Source organism: Truncatella angustata (genome assembly GCF_020726525.1).
Source record: "Truncatella angustata strain MPI-SDFR-AT-0073 chromosome Unknown BKA67scaffold_10, whole genome shotgun sequence".
In the NCBI taxonomy this organism is placed as follows: Eukaryota; Fungi; Ascomycota; class Sordariomycetes; order Amphisphaeriales; family Sporocadaceae; genus Truncatella; species Truncatella angustata.
In genome coordinates this window covers 318900-335116 of record NW_025763390.1, presented here as the reverse complement: position 1 = coordinate 335116, position 16217 = coordinate 318900, and the positions used below count along the sequence as shown (strand labels likewise).

At 45.6% G+C, this 16217-nt stretch overlaps 6 protein-coding genes across 6 annotated transcripts; 3 read left to right on the top strand and 3 right to left on the bottom strand.

Moving 5' to 3' along the window:
* Nucleotides 1-726: 726 nt before the first annotated feature.
* Nucleotides 727-3028, top strand: BKA67DRAFT_695807 (uncharacterized protein; the record flags this gene model as incomplete). The annotated part of the gene is made up of 5 exons (XM_046109316.1): nucleotides 727-1044; nucleotides 1101-1244; nucleotides 1306-1425; nucleotides 1485-2029; nucleotides 2088-3028. Exons 1-5 carry the CDS (start codon nucleotides 974-976, stop codon nucleotides 3026-3028), a joined length of 1821 nt encoding a protein of 606 aa, XP_045952368.1. The 5' UTR covers nucleotides 727-973.
* A 2421-nt stretch (nucleotides 3029-5449) lies between these two features.
* On the bottom strand, nucleotides 5450-6454 carry BKA67DRAFT_639303 (uncharacterized protein). The gene is made up of 3 exons (XM_046105731.1): nucleotides 6020-6454; nucleotides 5766-5957; nucleotides 5450-5707 (listed from the first exon to the last, which is right to left on the bottom strand). Exons 1-3 carry the CDS (start codon nucleotides 6293-6295, stop codon nucleotides 5624-5626), a joined length of 552 nt encoding a protein of 183 aa, XP_045952367.1. The 5' UTR covers nucleotides 6296-6454; the 3' UTR covers nucleotides 5450-5623.
* A 319-nt stretch (nucleotides 6455-6773) lies between these two features.
* Nucleotides 6774-7696, bottom strand: BKA67DRAFT_87911 (uncharacterized protein). Its single transcript, XM_046109514.1, has 3 exons — nucleotides 7372-7696; nucleotides 6923-7303; nucleotides 6774-6876 (listed from the first exon to the last, which is right to left on the bottom strand). Exons 1-3 carry the CDS (start codon nucleotides 7379-7381, stop codon nucleotides 6860-6862), a joined length of 408 nt encoding a protein of 135 aa, XP_045952366.1. The 5' UTR covers nucleotides 7382-7696; the 3' UTR covers nucleotides 6774-6859.
* A 462-nt stretch (nucleotides 7697-8158) lies between these two features.
* BKA67DRAFT_87908 (uncharacterized protein) lies at nucleotides 8159-9444 on the top strand. The gene is made up of 4 exons (XM_046109513.1): nucleotides 8159-8705; nucleotides 8779-8952; nucleotides 9008-9066; nucleotides 9123-9444. The coding sequence occupies exons 1-4, from the start codon at nucleotides 8430-8432 to the stop codon at nucleotides 9235-9237; spliced, it is 624 nt and encodes a 207-aa protein (XP_045952365.1). The 5' UTR covers nucleotides 8159-8429; the 3' UTR covers nucleotides 9238-9444.
* Nucleotides 9445-10835: 1391 nt separating this feature from the next.
* On the bottom strand, nucleotides 10836-12633 carry BKA67DRAFT_595378 (Ppx/GppA phosphatase family-domain-containing protein; the record flags this gene model as incomplete). The annotated part of the gene is made up of 2 exons (XM_046105158.1): nucleotides 10836-12525; nucleotides 12626-12633. 2 exons carry the CDS (start codon nucleotides 12631-12633, stop codon nucleotides 10836-10838), a joined length of 1698 nt encoding a protein of 565 aa, XP_045952364.1.
* Nucleotides 12634-13599: 966 nt separating this feature from the next.
* BKA67DRAFT_695806 (lysophospholipase) lies at nucleotides 13600-15796 on the top strand (the record flags this gene model as incomplete). Its single annotated transcript, XM_046109315.1, has 3 exons — nucleotides 13600-13669; nucleotides 13778-14299; nucleotides 14358-15796. 3 exons carry the CDS (start codon nucleotides 13600-13602, stop codon nucleotides 15716-15718), a joined length of 1953 nt encoding a protein of 650 aa, XP_045952363.1. The 3' UTR covers nucleotides 15719-15796.
* Between the last annotated feature and the right edge of the window lie 421 nt (nucleotides 15797-16217).

The window sequence follows — 16217 nt, the reverse complement described above, 5'->3', positions numbered from 1 at the left end:
TAGAGCATTTGCAACCGCCTACTGGCGCTATTTGAAGTACAACCTGCTTTGTGTAGATGTGATCACTGCGCGTAATGTCTATGCCAAGCTGTTAGTGCCCTTGTCCCTTTACTACAGTGTCTTGGGTAAGGCCAGCTATTTGTGCCTGTTCATCTTTCAGGTAGCATTAAACCGTTATGCCTATTTATTTACAGTATCGCCCTGAGCTTCTCGGCCATCTTAGGCCACTTAGTCTCTGAAACCTTGCATTCAATGGATATTCGGGGATTTTCTGGGGGAATCAGAAGTTGACGGGAGCAGGAAATACAAGATCTTGCATAAGAATACCTCACATACTTCCGAATGTTAAGTTTTCCTTTTCTAAGCCTCTCCACTGCTACCCACGCCCAATCCCGGATTTTGTGATGAACACACCAAGATTTCCTGCAGGGAGGTCTTGCTCCACATGCATAGGCTGAGTAATCCCAGAAGCACACTGTGGGGTATTACATTAACTTTCAACGCATCCCCAGAAATTCCGAGCCAATCATATCGACGTCTCGCCCAACATCCGCCCACATTGCGTTGTAGACAGATTAAGGTTTTGGCTATAATCTTAGCTAACCGACGCTGAGGGTTCATCTGGTAAAGATAGTGTGAAACGTTTTTAGTGTTCACGTCTGGGGTACGTCCAATACCGAAGTTATCCTCGTACCACCTTTTGTTTCTTTTTGGCGTGAGGTTGGACTTGATGAAGACCTGTGGGACTTTGTCAATACAGTATGCTTGAAAGACGACTTGGAAAAACCATCCTACTGAGTTACATTTGTGACGCCAAATCATCCGAGCACAAAGACACCAGAACAAAATGATAGTACAACAAAAAAAGCCCCCGCCATACGTAATTGGTTAAAACACCCTATAACAGCCGTCAACTAACCCAGTACCTACTATTTTCTATTCATTTACGTGAGTAGAAATCATAATCAGTATAATGCACCTCCATCACCCGCGGCCGGGTGACGAGATCCATGGAGATAACGAAAATTGTTATTGGGTCGAAAGGTATCTCATCTCAAAGCAGCTATCTCTGGCAGGCTAATGACCTCTGAATTTTGCAGCATATGGTGGTATATGTCCTTTGCATTTCCAGCTATTGCTGGAGCTTTTGGACCAATAGCATCCGCATTTAGTATTTGCTCTCTGATCCGCCCGTGGATTAAACCTTCTACGGGAGAGGATTTGAATAATTGGAATGACCAAGTGTGAGATACCCTTTCATACTTCTCAAACTACGAGGCAAGGAAGCTAGCTAACTTACTTGAGGCTTGTCATTTCAAACGCTATACAGCTTAGCCTAGCCGTGGGGGCGAACGTACTGCTTTTGGTGAACGTTATCCGCGGGTTGAAATCATCCATTGCTCTCCCGCTTACTATAGCTGGTTGGTAAAAAGCACATACTTCTCTACCAGCACCATACTCATGGAAAGACTCATAAGGCTTAGGTATATATCCGCATTCGTTCTTGCAGCCCTGGCCATTGTAGGGTCTCAACGGGCTGCGGCACTACATTTCGAGTTCGTCTGGTTACAAGCATATTACTATTGTATGTATTCTGCTATAGTATACTTTCTTGTTGCCTCTTTTCTATTGTCCAACTACATCGGCGGTCGGCGAGGTCGTCATGACCACAACACAACGTCACAGGCTTCCGTACGGACATTAATGGCTCACACTATTTTATACTTGACTTATCTTCTTTTTGGGGCTCTGTTATTCTCCCGTATCGAGGGTTGGGTATACCTGGACGGAGTGTATTGGGCCCAGACGACACTATTAACAATTGGTCTTGGAGATATAGTCCCAACTACGACCGCAGGGCGTGCCTTACTTGTTCCATACTCAATAGGTGGTGTCGTTTTATTGGGTCTCACATTGGCAGCTATCCGGCGTCTGGTTTTAGCCGGAGGTAGGACTACCCTCAGTACAAAAAAGTTATGCCGAGCTCGGAACAGTTATCTTCAGGAGCTTAAGAACAGCGGTTCTCGAGGTAAACTCACTGCCCCTCTGTGTTTTTGAAAATAACTTGAGTACACTAACACCAAAAGGGACTCATATCATCACTGGTCGGAAAGAACTTGAACAGACGTATAGGAAGATGCGCGAGGTTCAATGGGCGGTCACCCGTCAATTGCGTTGGACAGAGATGGCGATATCCATCAGCGTTTGGCTTGTTTTATGGCTCTTAGGAGGCACCGTTTTCATGATATGCGAAGCACCAGTTCAAGACTGGACGTTTTTCAATGGCATATACTTCGCATTCGTCAGCTTGATGACCATCGGCTATGGTGATCTTCACCCTGAATCGAGCTGTGGGAGATCTTTTTTCGTGTTCTGGACACTCTTGGCTGTGCCTGTGGTTACGATTCTGATTTCGAACGCCGAGGACTCAGTCGTCAGAATCTTCCGAGATCTTTCTATTCTCGCAGGGAATAAAAGTACCCCTGACATTGAGAATAAGTCCCGAGAAAGATTCAGAGTCACCATGTCAAGCCTTGGGCCCGAGGAAATACAGAGTAACGGTCTTTTGGGAGCTCAAGGACTGATATCGAGAGGCTACGCGGAGCAAGCACCACCGGGGACCATCATTAGATCACGTCGAAAATATCAAGTAACCCTCATCGATGGCATTAGGTACACAATTTCACGGCTTGAAGAGGATGCTCTGCGATCCTTTAATTTCTACGAGTGGATGGCGTTGATGGAGATGATTGGAGAGCAAGGCAGACACAGAACCGCTTCACGTCTGGAAAGAGATGTGGGCGAGCCAGTACCGGCAGTGGCGGGACAGAATACTCAGACTTCTGTAACAGGAATCCATGAAGCTGCAGATAGAAATGTAGGCCTCTTTGAACTGCATGAATTTGAGGCAAAAAGTCCAATCAATGGGCCGAGAGAGGAGATATGTTGGATTCTTGAGAGATTGACAAAAGCACTCAAAAACGAGCTGGATGATATGGCAAGGGAGGAAGGTATGTTGATTAACTGATTGTTTGCAGCGTACGAGAAATTCTCTGTTAGGTGGCACTACGCCGCCAAGAGCAATATATCGAAGGGTTGTGAAAGTATCAGTGTAGCTTGGTATTATTTAGAGCCATTCAGCTGCCGATTTACGTTGTTTTGGTATCTGAGTAGCAATGCCGGATGGTTTTAACTTGGTCTGTATTCAATCACGATTCTGTCAAAAGAAGCGCCCCCTTCCATTGCTATCAGGCCTTTGCGCCCATAATCCTCCGTTTTCGACATCGTTTCAGCAACCATCCAACATCCCTCATGCTGGCGAAAGTGGGAACAGGTGACACTCGTTCCGCGGGCCGCAAAGTTTCCTGTGCCAGTGGTGAATGTGTGAGGAGCTCCCTTGGTTATCGGGCTTTGCGACAGAACCAACCTCAGGACATCACCGTAATGCCATGAGATATACTCCTTCATGCGAATGTCTCTCTGTTAACCGGGTTTGCTCTGATATTGCTTTTCACGTCTTTATCACTTTTCACGAGAGTGCACTCGCTGATTCCACATCGTTTTTATGCTTAGCCTTTGCCGACTTTGAGCTGATAGTTGTCCAAACTGTCTCAAAGCCTCACTAGGGGTTTCTGTTTACGTAGCATTGACTGCTTGAAGAAGAATCCTGCTCAAGAATGCAACGTTATTCCAAGTTGACTTATCAAGGCAGCGAGTACTTGAACCCATCAACCCAAGTTAAAATCGCGGTCCGCAGGATCAAGGCTAAATCCAGCTGGTTCAAGTTCCTCTAAAGTGGTATTGTGGTCCAACTGCATTGCATGTCCACCTTGACCTCGTTTTCACCATCTTGGGGCATCTGAACTCGGTGGAGTTTTGCGGAGAGATGAGCTCATAAATGAAATAACTCAATTCATTTGATATTAATCATCTCAATACCGCCTGTAGTACATTTGGCCTTTGATTGCTATGGTTGAACAGAGCTGACAACGATCATATTGTATGTTCAGATAACGACTGCCCGCTCCCGATTCTTTCTGTGATGGGGCTGTATGTCTGCCCATAACAGAGAGACGCCTCGGATGCTACAGTATTGAGATAGGGGCAACGGCAGGTTCTGCAAAGAGTTGGTAATAGAACGTGGTGTGACTCTTCGTACCAACATCTCTATTCCAAGCTGCCTGTCATAAATTGAACTTCTCCTTACAACATTCTGTCGGGCTATAGCTATATCCACTACACCAGTGTGTACCTATCGATGGACGTTTGCTTCGAAGGCGGGGGAGTTTTGTGCCTGACTAAAGTCCTTGCATTCCTGGATGGTAATGGCTTGGCACAATTTGTGCTATATGACATTGAATTTTTCAAGAGGCAGAAACCAAATCGTATATTTCTACGTCGTTTCCGATTTGGGGATCGCCAGACCCTACTTCTTCCCAATTGCTCATACTGTGTAGTTAGAGGTACGCGCATTTCCGAAATCAGGGTTCTCGACTTCGGTTGCATGATAGTAAATTGACCTAAGTTTATAGCTTTTGGAACTATCTCCAAGTCATCTTGGCGACAAGCTTAGCTAGTAAGACTAGTATCTGGCTGCGTTCTGTCAGCACGCCTACGATAACAGTCGTCGAAGCAGTGCAGTTTCCGGCCAAGCAAGACAGTACAGCAATTCCTGCAGAGAAATCACATTTGATACAATTACATGATTTCAACTCCTTGAATGTCGCCCAAATATGTTCACTTCTTCTGACATTCTAGTGAGAGCGATCACAAATGGGCAATATACACGGAAAGAATCGGTTCACAGGCCATTAGCGGGGCAGTCTTAGGTCATGATGCAAATGCAAAGGTTAACCTTAACGATAGGGATGTGCTAGCGAAGGTAAGTACCATGATATCTCATGATTTTTCAAGCATCATAGTAAGAATCTACAATCGGTATAATCAGGAGAAGCCTGTCTAATGCTATCTCGCAAAAAAATAGTGAGTGTTGCTTACCTTTCGGATTTACCTCCAACTCTGCCAGATTTCTGGATCTCCTACTTGTACGACTACGGGTAAACTTTATGCTAATGGATGACAAGGATTCAACCAGTCATCAAATGCCACAGTAACCTTGAACTCAAGCACTATTTAACTATATTTGGCCACAGTTCATCGAGGCACTGACAACCCAAAGATATAACTAAGACACGACTCACCAATAGGGACAGTTTCCCTGGATTAAGCGAACTACTCTGTTAGCATGTACTCATTCTAGTATGGCCATCTCAAACCTGTATCGTTGGTCAAAATATTCATTTCATTGAACTTTATCTTAGTCTCAGCAAATCATTCACAACAATTTCTTCTATCTTTCTCCCTAGTTTTTGAGGCACGGTTCAGGTTTAAGATTCACAGCCCAAATGACAATACTGGAATTGATAACCATATTACCAATGTACTTAGTCTAACACTGACAGCGACTCCTGTGAATTAGGCAGCACCAACGCCAAATGCCATATTTTTGCCTGTACTCATTTCCCGCATATGACAACTACCCTGATTCGTAGATGGATATCCCACCATGCTCTGTGCAATCCTCTCGCGGTGATATTCGCCATTACTGTGGTAGCCATGGCTTTTAGATATTATCCCGGGTGCTATTCATTACTGCTGAACCTCTGGACTTCTTTTCCTCTCGGTATTTGAGGACAACATAAGCTCCCTACTTTTTGTCAGACCAAGCGAATGTGATAAGACTGTTAATTATAAGCTCGGCTTACCAAACACGAACTGAGCAAAAACAGCATGGACGATATAAACGACCAGGCAAGCACAGCTTGCCAGGACGAACATCCCGCCCAGTTAATGTCAGCGGGACCTCCCACGACGACTGGAGTCCTCCAATAAGAACCCCAATAGAAGCCCCAGTAGCTCCAGTACCAGTTTGCTGAACAAGCATGGGTTCCAGTCAACTAAATAATTGTTATAATGAATTTATATTAGGAGGTTTTGAGTGCGCATAAGTGTCACTTACCGCTTCCAAGAGACAGAATGCTACAAGCCATAGAACAAACAATATTAAATCAAGAGGGAAGGCGAGGAACGAGTATGTAAAAGGGAGAAAGAGAATGATAGAAAGAAATGTACTGATAGAAGCCACGACTGTGGTGTAGACGATCCTGGAATCAGCATACGCATTTGCCTCGCCTACAATGTAAAGAAAACGGCCCAGCAATCCCAAAACTATAACAGACGACACTAGTTCCCCTATACGGCAAAGCACAGCGATGACCTTAGAAGTGGTACCCATGGTGCTTGATTATATTGAAGATGAGGAGTTACCGAGGACTGTCACCGTATATTTTGATTGTCTTGCTGACTTGTGAAGCAGAGAGTTGAAGTTGTAAATATGCACCATAACAATGTCGGAAACTGAGATGCAAACATACAAACTATCAACAGGAGGTTCAATGTCGTTCCAGATAAATTATTTGAAACATCGAGAAACCCGAATCCACATTCTGAGGCTAATGTCTGATGTCGGATTTGTCTCGATGTAGTTAGCATATGCTTAATTGCTACCAATATTTGGGTTTGGAACTAATATCTCTGATGTTTCACTGCATTATGATCCATCACAGGCGATCGTCTTTAACTTTAAACACGTTATAGATCGAGATCTAGTATACTTACCCAATAGAAAACTACTTGGTACAGATCACCCATATGGAGGTACAATCACATGACTTTTGGTATTAAGTTCGATGGGCAAAGGTTCACATCATCCATCTCAATTTAACAAAAGCTAAATACCAAGCATCGCGGTGTTTGAATCCACTGTGCTACCTAAAATTCTTGGGAAAGTTAGTTGGGGTCATGCGGTGGTGGGACCTGTGGGACCTTCAGTAAAGGCTATGTAAATGGTCGGAATCCTTACCAAAAACAAATACAACCACAGCATGATCCCCTTCACCACCCAACACTCTGACTCCATATCCATCCCGTGTAACCGCTGCTTCGTAGTGGTTTAGCCCGAAGTAGCGTATCTTCCAACAAAATCTAACTTTATCGTGGGGTACCGCGCCTGACATCCTGTACGTGACAGAGCCCTCAACGCCTCGTCCTATCCCCGTTGATTTACATTGCCATAGGACACTTTCTCTGGGGCGGATCGACTGGGGTGGTAGCGAGGTTGAGGGCTCCCACTGTCCACAGTAGAGGTGTCTGGACTCGGGATCTAGGTCGAGTCCATCCTCAGTGTGGTTGAGAACGACAACCGTGATGTCTCTGGAAGTCGGATTTGCAATGGGGAGATTCTCTGTGATGCTATTAGTTCGCGCTCCTGAAGCAAATACATTGAGAAATTTGGTTCGAAAGTCCACTCACCTAGTCCCATAACCACGGATAGAGTACAATATTGGACTGGCAGGTTCCCTACGGATGCGATTGTAAATTGATCACGAAGGCACCTGATGACGTGGCAATTCGTGTACGCTGAATTATGTCGTAGCTGTCATTTGACATGGTCGCACATACCTAAATACTTGTCCGCACAAACTTATATACGATGTTTAACGTAGGGGAGCTATCTGCCGTTTATTGGCCCAGGTGTACATTTCGTATCCTGGAAGTCCAAAAGGCAATACTATGGTTGCAGGCATAATTCAACTGCCCTTGTCAATTATCGGCAAGGGTTGTAGTAGAAGAAGATTGTAAAGTTAATCCCGAAGGCGTTTCAGCTTTTAGTGTTTCCATTATTAATATCAATTAGAGCGTGGAACAACTGTTTTCCAGATGTAATACTCGCCATAAGAAGCTAACGTCTTTCTCCAAACTGTAAAACCTTGCGGCTGTGGTTATGACACAACAGGTAACGTTCTAACCATAGTACAGTGGTAGATTCCACCGTGCTAAAGACTAAAACCTACTAAGCTAGTCGATAAGCTGTCAGCACATATTTGGTTTCCAAGTGCGTACATAACAAGTATAATGTGAGAAGTGAGCTAATCCACCTCCTCCAGTCTTCTGTAGTGCACCTGACTAGACCAGATCGCCGACAGACCCCAACCTAAGGCAATTCAATTAAGCTATCTGAGAAGATCATACTTCTTATGTAGAGTCTAGACCTGATAAATTGAGTCGTCACATGCTTCACCAGCATGGCAACGCGCATGATTGGCAAGAAACCTGTTTGTGAATACAATGCGCCTATGATTTGGGCGGCTTAAGTCATAATTAACCTAGTGGATGGCAGGGTGCACTATTCATTGAACCCCACCTCAAAGGACCAATTCCTGCATGGCTATTCCTCCCCGTATTCGTGTCTCATATAAGTTGGTGAGAACCCGTACTTTGTTTTTGGGATAGATTGATTTGCGGCCCCCCAAAAAGCGAAATGATATTCACGTCATGTTATCCTATATTAATCGGCTACAAGTGAAATCATGTCGAGCACTCATAAGATCATCTCTGTGTGTTTCCGAGCCTTTGAATTTGGCTGCGCGATTATCATTCTAGGTATTCTTGCCAGATTCTTCCACCTCATTAACCAGTTCAACGGTCCTAAAGACTCTCGCTTGGTGTATGCTATCTCTATGGCTGCTATCAGTGTTCCAGTATCCCTCATACTTCTCCCACCTCTCAAATATTCGTTTTTCTTATTTCCTTTGGACTTTGCTCTTTTTACCTGTTGGATTGTTTGCTTTGCCTTGCTGGAAGATGTAAGCATTCCGTTTTGATTCCCGAGCTACGGGTGTCATGTGCGGTGTCTTGACACAACTGACGTGTACATAGCTCTCTGGCACGAGTACTTGTACAGCGTCCTGGTACAATACTTATTGGGGAGTTTATTGGGTTAGTGGACCTGGCAACACAACAATCGTCACAACTTCCGCATGTTCCAAATGGAGAGCAGTACTGGCATTCAGCTTCATTATTGCCTTCTGCTGGCTCATTAATGCTTTTTTGGTAAGACATGCCCTTTGGGGGTACGACAAGGTATGAGTGCTGAACCTGACAATAGGGCCTTTATGCCGGCGTCGAATACCATAACTTAGGTGCTCTTACTGTATCTACCGTAAGGTGAGATACTATTGATCCCCATTATTTTACACTTGAAGAATCTGACATGCGTCTAGCAAATGTCTATGGTGGAGGAAGCCGAAAGCAGAGGATTTAGAACGAGACGGACAGAAGCCAGAAGAATCGCAAAATCTACATCAGGTTGGAAAGCAAACGGGCCCAACCGGTTGACTGTGTTCTTTCAATTAGTAATATTTGATGTGATATAAGTTACATTTGTGGAAAGTCGGAAGGGAAGTTCAAGGACAGTTACTAGCTCCAAGATGGACTTGGGCGAAATACAATGCTGGATGTATACCGCTTTTGACTAATTATTCATCTAATAACCGTACTTCAATTTAGCCATACCTCAACTTGAGAATTCGTCTTATTTTCCAACGTTTCTTTTTGACGCTTTGGAACATGTTCACAATACAACCGTCTCAGTGACCGCCACGCTAGAAGTTCCAGATATTTATGCTTTACATTTTCCTCATGGGACCTGGGTCTAAACCAGCCCTGATTAGAGCTTCATACTGTGCCTCCGTGTTTAACATGGGGCGATAATCTCTGCGAAATTATACGGTTTGAGAGGAGTGGCCGGTATTTAGGTAATCACGTCCGTAAGCCAGAGTATTACTGTTACGATTATGCATAGACGTGGTCGTGTATAGAAACCAAGTCGCGGGAACCTATGCATTCCTATGAACATCACCGGTCAATTCAGTTTGCTGAGCACGGTTGCCAGAACCCCTCGTTGCATAAGTCTTCACATCACCGCCATCTGCGAAGTAGCTTAACAAGTCAGAGGAACTGGCACAGCTGCCTTGACGCGCAAGGGAGCTGGAGACGTTGTGACCGTACAGAGCATGCATCAGAAAAGACCATCAAGGCTGCTGCTGCTAGTGCGTGCCGAATGCGAAATGATCTAGGTTAGGACGCTGGTTCGATTAGAACGGGCTGAAAGTGGTCGCTGCAGCGATGGCCTTGGCAACAATAGACGCTACAGTACGCTTGACGATAATTCCAAGGACCATCCATTACAATATATTGGTGTCAGTGCTTCAAGGAGTGATCAAAGATGTTATTGCACATGGTGCACTATAATATCAAACATTATTTTGATCAGTCCGAAACTGGTGTGCAAACACTTGCTTTCTCGAAGATTTATTTCATCGCACATGCTAGGTTGGAACCGAAATCTCGCCCCCCAGCGAAGTCCAGTAAGGGACTCAACACTTTGATTTGTGATCATATGGTTCTGTCTTTACTGTGAACTCAAACTCAGACAGTGGTCTCGCCCTAGTGGCTTGAGCGTACAAGACAGTTTGTTAGGCAACGTCTCCTTTCCTTGTCTTTCAACGGGTGCAGTTGCAGGTGGCTAGTCATAGCCAAACCCATTTCCTTTCGGTAAAAACTGTGAGGATTGGACGGTCCCAGCCTACTTCTACAACTTTGGGTCATGGTTGCAGTCAGGTCCCAGGTGGTTACCAAGTAATCTAGCTCCATCTTATTTAGCAAATACCTTCCAACCATTAAGCGTTTGGTGGACTCAAGAAAAGATAGGTTGGTCAGACTCTTAGCATAGCATTTCTTATTTCACGCGTGGCTTAATAATCGAACATCTTAGCTGTAGACTAGACTAACCTAATCTAGTACAAAGTCAGTCATCCCCTTTCTACAGTACTCAGTTTACAGTGTTGAACGAAGAGAGATTGCCATAGTTCAAGGAACATACCGTGTAGTAGTAGAACATCACGGCCCTATCATTGGCCAGCGCTGATATCATTTCATAGAATGTTCTCTTCAACAACCTTAACCTGCACTTTCATTCCCCATCCGCCATGCTCACCTACCCAATTCTTCTTTTTCCCCACCTTCTCCACAATTCCCACGTGCTCCTGTAGGGCTTTTTTCAGCTGGGCAGGATCATGCTCCACCTTCTGGATCGAGATCGTCAGCCGCACACCCTCTTTGTCTTCCTTGCGCCCCAGGGTATTTGCCCACTCCGCGGAGAGCGCCACTCGGGGCTTTATCTCATCGATTCTGCCAGATGGATAGAGTCGGCTGATCAAATATCCAACGCGACCAAGATAGGCAACCCACCAAGCTTCTTCAGGAGTTATCAAACGCTGGAGTGACGCTTTGAACTGCACATCCCGTGGGGGCAGCTCTCCCATGTATCGGGACTCCAACATAAGCGCCAACCTCGCCCTATCCTCGTGTGAGACCCCGCGAGTTGAAGACATGAGACCTGTACTGCTGCTGTAGAGCGCAGAGATAGAGGCAAGCTCCTTGTCCATACCAGCGTGAACGTAGAGGATATTTGCAAATCCACGAATAACATGGGCAGTGATCGAGTACGGAAAACGCTTTGACCCGTCTTCTGATGCTGGCGGTATTGAGAACTTGAGGAGGTTGAAAATGTCATCTGCAGACCGAGGTGCATATCTCTGCGTAGCGACTTCCAACGGATCTTGAGCCCGAACAGAAGGGGGCAGTTCTTGGAAGAGAATTCCTTCTCTTACGCCTCCCTGGCAGAAATGCGCGGTCCGGATTCCATGGGGAATGGCGTTAGCCAAGGCGCTGACGAGAAATGCCACCGCAGGGACCTGTTGCCTCCGCCGATCAGAGACGCGGAAGATGGAGTGAGCGGTCTGCGCTACTTTTTCCACGGAATGTGTGTCTTCGAATCTCTCTTTGCTAACGGTATACCCATTGATGACCGATATTGGATGGGGCTTCCCATGGATCTGACTCAAGTAAAGCAGTAGATATCCCCAGCCCCGAAAGCCCCCTCCTGAGAGATATAGAGGAAATCCACCATCTCTCTTTGCCCTTTCTACCATACTTGTAGGGACCTTAAGCTTTTCGTAAGCGTCGGTAAAATCATTCATTATCTGGTCCCGAAGCTTTGATAGTGCCTTCTCTGCCTCTTCCTTCGACTTCCCTCTTTTCGCCCCTTCAATCTTCTTTGTTAATGCAGCTGCTCCGAATGGGAAGCTAAAGGAGCCTTTGGCGCTGATACGAACATTGCCGCCGTCGGACATTATCCAGGTAATTTGTGTGCTGCCTCCACCCAGATCCATCATAAGACCTTCGATGCTGAAGAAGCCACTGGCAACGCCCAAGGCACCAATGCGACCCTCATCTTCCTTCTTTAAAAGATCAACTGAAAGTCCGGTGGAAGAATTGATCTGCTTGATAAAGTCTGTGGAGTTGAGGGCAGCCCGAGTCGCCTCAGTGGCGACAACGTGAATGTTGCTTTCCGGCACTCCAAGGTCGGCACAAACGATCTTGAAACGAAGAAGGGCAGCAATCACGCGCTCGATAACATTCTGCGGAATTGAAACCTTCGCCCCAGTTGCTGGGTCGAATTGCACGTCGTAGAGTGAAATATCTACACGGTACATGTGTACTGCTGGAAGGATGCGGGAGAAGGGTGGTGACATATCTGTTACTGAGAAGCGAATTCCGTTGCTGGACGCGATTGTAAATGTCATTAAACTATTTCCAATACGAGTTCAAATAGTATGTTTTGCCTGTAACGAACCGCCCATACGAAAGGGAAACTGCTTACCTTCCCATATCGACAATCCCTCGCAGACTGACGTTCAGATTGATATGATCGGTTCCATCTTGACCAGAGCTATAGGTATAGCCAGGCACCTCGGTTCCGTCGATGAGTTCCCAAGTAGGATACATCGTGTGAGGAGTAAGAAATAAGCTGTTTATGTTCGCAGCGACAACCCAACCTCGGACGTTTCCAGAAATCAGAACTCCGGACGTATATAACCCAGCTAGTCCTGAGTCTTGACAAAGCTTAAACAGATGATATGACCTGCTTGAAGGAAATTTGTAGTCTATAGCTCTACTCGTGCAGGGAATGGAGATATGCTCATGATTACAGAGACTAAATTGGTTGCGTTAAATGAGGCGGTTTATACTTTCCTTAGATACTGTAAAGAGTAGTATCGTTGACATGAAAATAGTAAACCTTATTTACTTGGTATATCTCGCTACGTGAAGTTTATCTCGTAGCCGCCTTAACTCTGTCTCAGCGCATTGTTGTACCAAAGTAACGTTGTGAGAGACTACCCAATGTAGTTGAAATATCAAGTACTATGGTGTTAAACATAACACATGAAAGAAAGCATGGGCATAATTTTGAGGATATTTATGCTTGGTGCAGCATTTTTAAAGTTATGGCTACATCGATGACCACTCAGATAATGGCAGTCATAGGCGGGACCAGCATCCATGCGAACAGAATGTTTTTCTATCGAAACACCTTGCGAAGTCATATAATCCTCGTCAGGTGCGAGGCGCTTACATAGTACCATGTGGCTCATAATGCCAAAACGCATAGGATATGGCCCTCGGTAGCTGATTCATGCAGTTAATGGCTTTTGACTAGATAGCACATAACACATGGCGTTGGCCCGTCGTATTCGTACATTTAAGCGTATTTCTATTAATCACTCCCTGTGACTGTACACTCTCAACAGTTCTGAGAAAATATCACTAGCTAATCCACAACAAATTATTCTGATCATGAGGTTTATCATGTGCTGCACATTTGCTTTAACGGCCAGTGAAGCCGTGTTTCTTGCTTCAGCCTCCTGTAAGTCTTTACCTGTATTTTCCGCGCTTCGACTAGTAGTTCCCAGTTATCTTGTGGCCTGGCAAGTCTCTGTATCCGTGGCTGCTGACATTCATGACCAAAATTTAGCGAACCTTGAGCACAGAGCGCAGGCAAATGCGCCTTCTGGTTATGCTCCAGCTCCTGTCTCTTGTCCAGCCATACGGCCAACTATTCGACCGGCAACAGGCCTTTCAGCCCAAGAAATCTCTTGGCTTAAGCTTAGACAGAACAACACTTTATCTGCTCTGGAGACTGTTCTTTCTCGGGCAAATATCACAGGCTTAGACATTACAGATTACTTTGGTAAGATTGCTAGTCAGAATGGAACAATACCGAGAATCGGTATTGCGGTATCTGGCGGAGGATATCGTGCATTGATGAACGGTGCTGGTGCTATTGCGGCATTTGACAACCGTACGACAAATTCAACAAGTCCAGGTCAATTAGGAGGGCTTCTCCAGGCAGCAACATATCTGAGTGGGCTTTCTGGAGGCAGCTGGGTTGTGGGAAGCTTGTTTATTCAAAATTTTACTTCGGTCGAGTCTATAATCAGTGCCACCGGCGGCTTTCTCAGTACCCTCTGGCAATTCAATAATACGATCATCGAGGGTTTGGCTCTCTCAAAACATCAGCACCCACTCCGCAAATGCTGACCCAATGATTATAGGGCCAGACACACTGTCTTTGAGTCAATACTATCGTCAACTCTACCAAGATGTTACGGATAAGGCCGACGCAGGTTACAACACGACAATCACCGATTACTGGGGCCGAGCATTGTCATATCAGCTTGTCAACGCCAGTGATGGAGGACCCGGTACAGTTCCAATGCTTTTGAAGCCATGGGTAATCTTGATACTAAAGCCGTCTGCAGCTTACACTTTTTCATCTATTGCCGATGACAAAGAGTTTCTCGAGGCTAAAACCCCAATGCCCATCATAGTTGCAATTGAGCGACCGTCCGGTGTTCTTCAGATCTGGGAGAATTCCACTATCTTCGAGTTTAATCCTTGGGAAATGGGTTCCTATGGGATCGGGAACCCAGCATTTGCGCCATTGAAATACGTTGGCTCAAACTTTAGCAACGGCGTCCTCCCAGCCCGCGAAACATGTGTTGCCGGTTATGATAATGCAGGTTTCATCATGGGGACTTCGTCTTCACTTTTCAATCAAGCTTTCTTGCAGATTCAAAGAGCACCTGATGTACCTGACTTTCTCCTTCGATCCATAAACCAAACACTGGCGAATATTGGCCAAGAGAACCGGGACGTTGCGAGTTGGCCCAACCCATTTTATGGCTATAATATAGGTTCCAATATGAATTCGAACTTCACCACCTTGACATTGGTCGATGGTGGAGAGAACCTGCAGAATGTTCCTCTGGACCCCCTCCTTCTGTCCTACAGGAACGTCGACATCATATTCGCCATAGATGGTTCAGCCGACACGACGACCTTTTGGCCAAACGGCACAGCGCTCGTTGCGACATATCAAGGCTCTGACAGTGGGTCCACTGACAACAATAGTCCATTCCCACCCGTTCCAGACCAAAACACATTTGTCAACCTCGGACTCAATCGTCATCCAACATTCTTCGGCTGCAACACTAGCAACTCAACGGCCACAAGTCCACTGATTGTTTACATTCCCAACGCCCCATACAGCTACAACTCCAACGCCTCCACCTTCGATTTGGAATACACGGTTGAAGAGCGTGACGGAATTATCCAAAACGGTTACAACGTTGCGACCATGGGAAACTCGACCGTTGACCATGAATGGCCCGCATGCATAGGCTGCGCCATTCTGATGCGAAGTTTTGCCCAGACCAACACGCAATTTCCATCCACCTGTATCGGCTGCTTTGCCAGATACTGCTGGAATGGTACCACTAACTCCACAGCGCCAACAACATACACACCGGCACAGATCATCACGCCTTCGAGCTCTGGTGGCCAACTCTTGCATATGCCACATTTTGCCTTCGCTACATTTTTCACGTATACACTTCTGTTTCTGGTAATTTAAGCTTCTGGAAGTGCAGGATACAGCCGGACAGATGTGGCTGCAAGCTCCTACCATGTTTGATGTCGTGGTTCGTGAGGACTCCTCATCATCCACGAAAGACATTTTGTTAAATCCTCGTCGAACCATTGTGCTTGTTATAATTAACGGCGTTTTATTTGAGGGTAAGAGCTGGTTGTATGCGAAGCAATACATCAATAGTTACACGGCGATAGGACTAGCTTGTGGGAAAAGCGTGTTCATTAATACCAGCAGCCTGACTTCTACGCGCAATCCGTTTGGTGGCACAACCGATGCGATGATGTAGGTAAAGTTAAATTTAAATGTACAAGAAAATAAAAATAAAAGGCATTACCTGTCAACTTTAGTACCGTTGGTCCCGTGAATAAACTTGATCAGTGTGGTCAGTAATGCAACGCATAGCAGTGAACGCGCTGACAACAGAGTGCTCTGGATCAACGGGACAGCCGGAGCAGTTGCTGGATATACCCATGATGCCTTC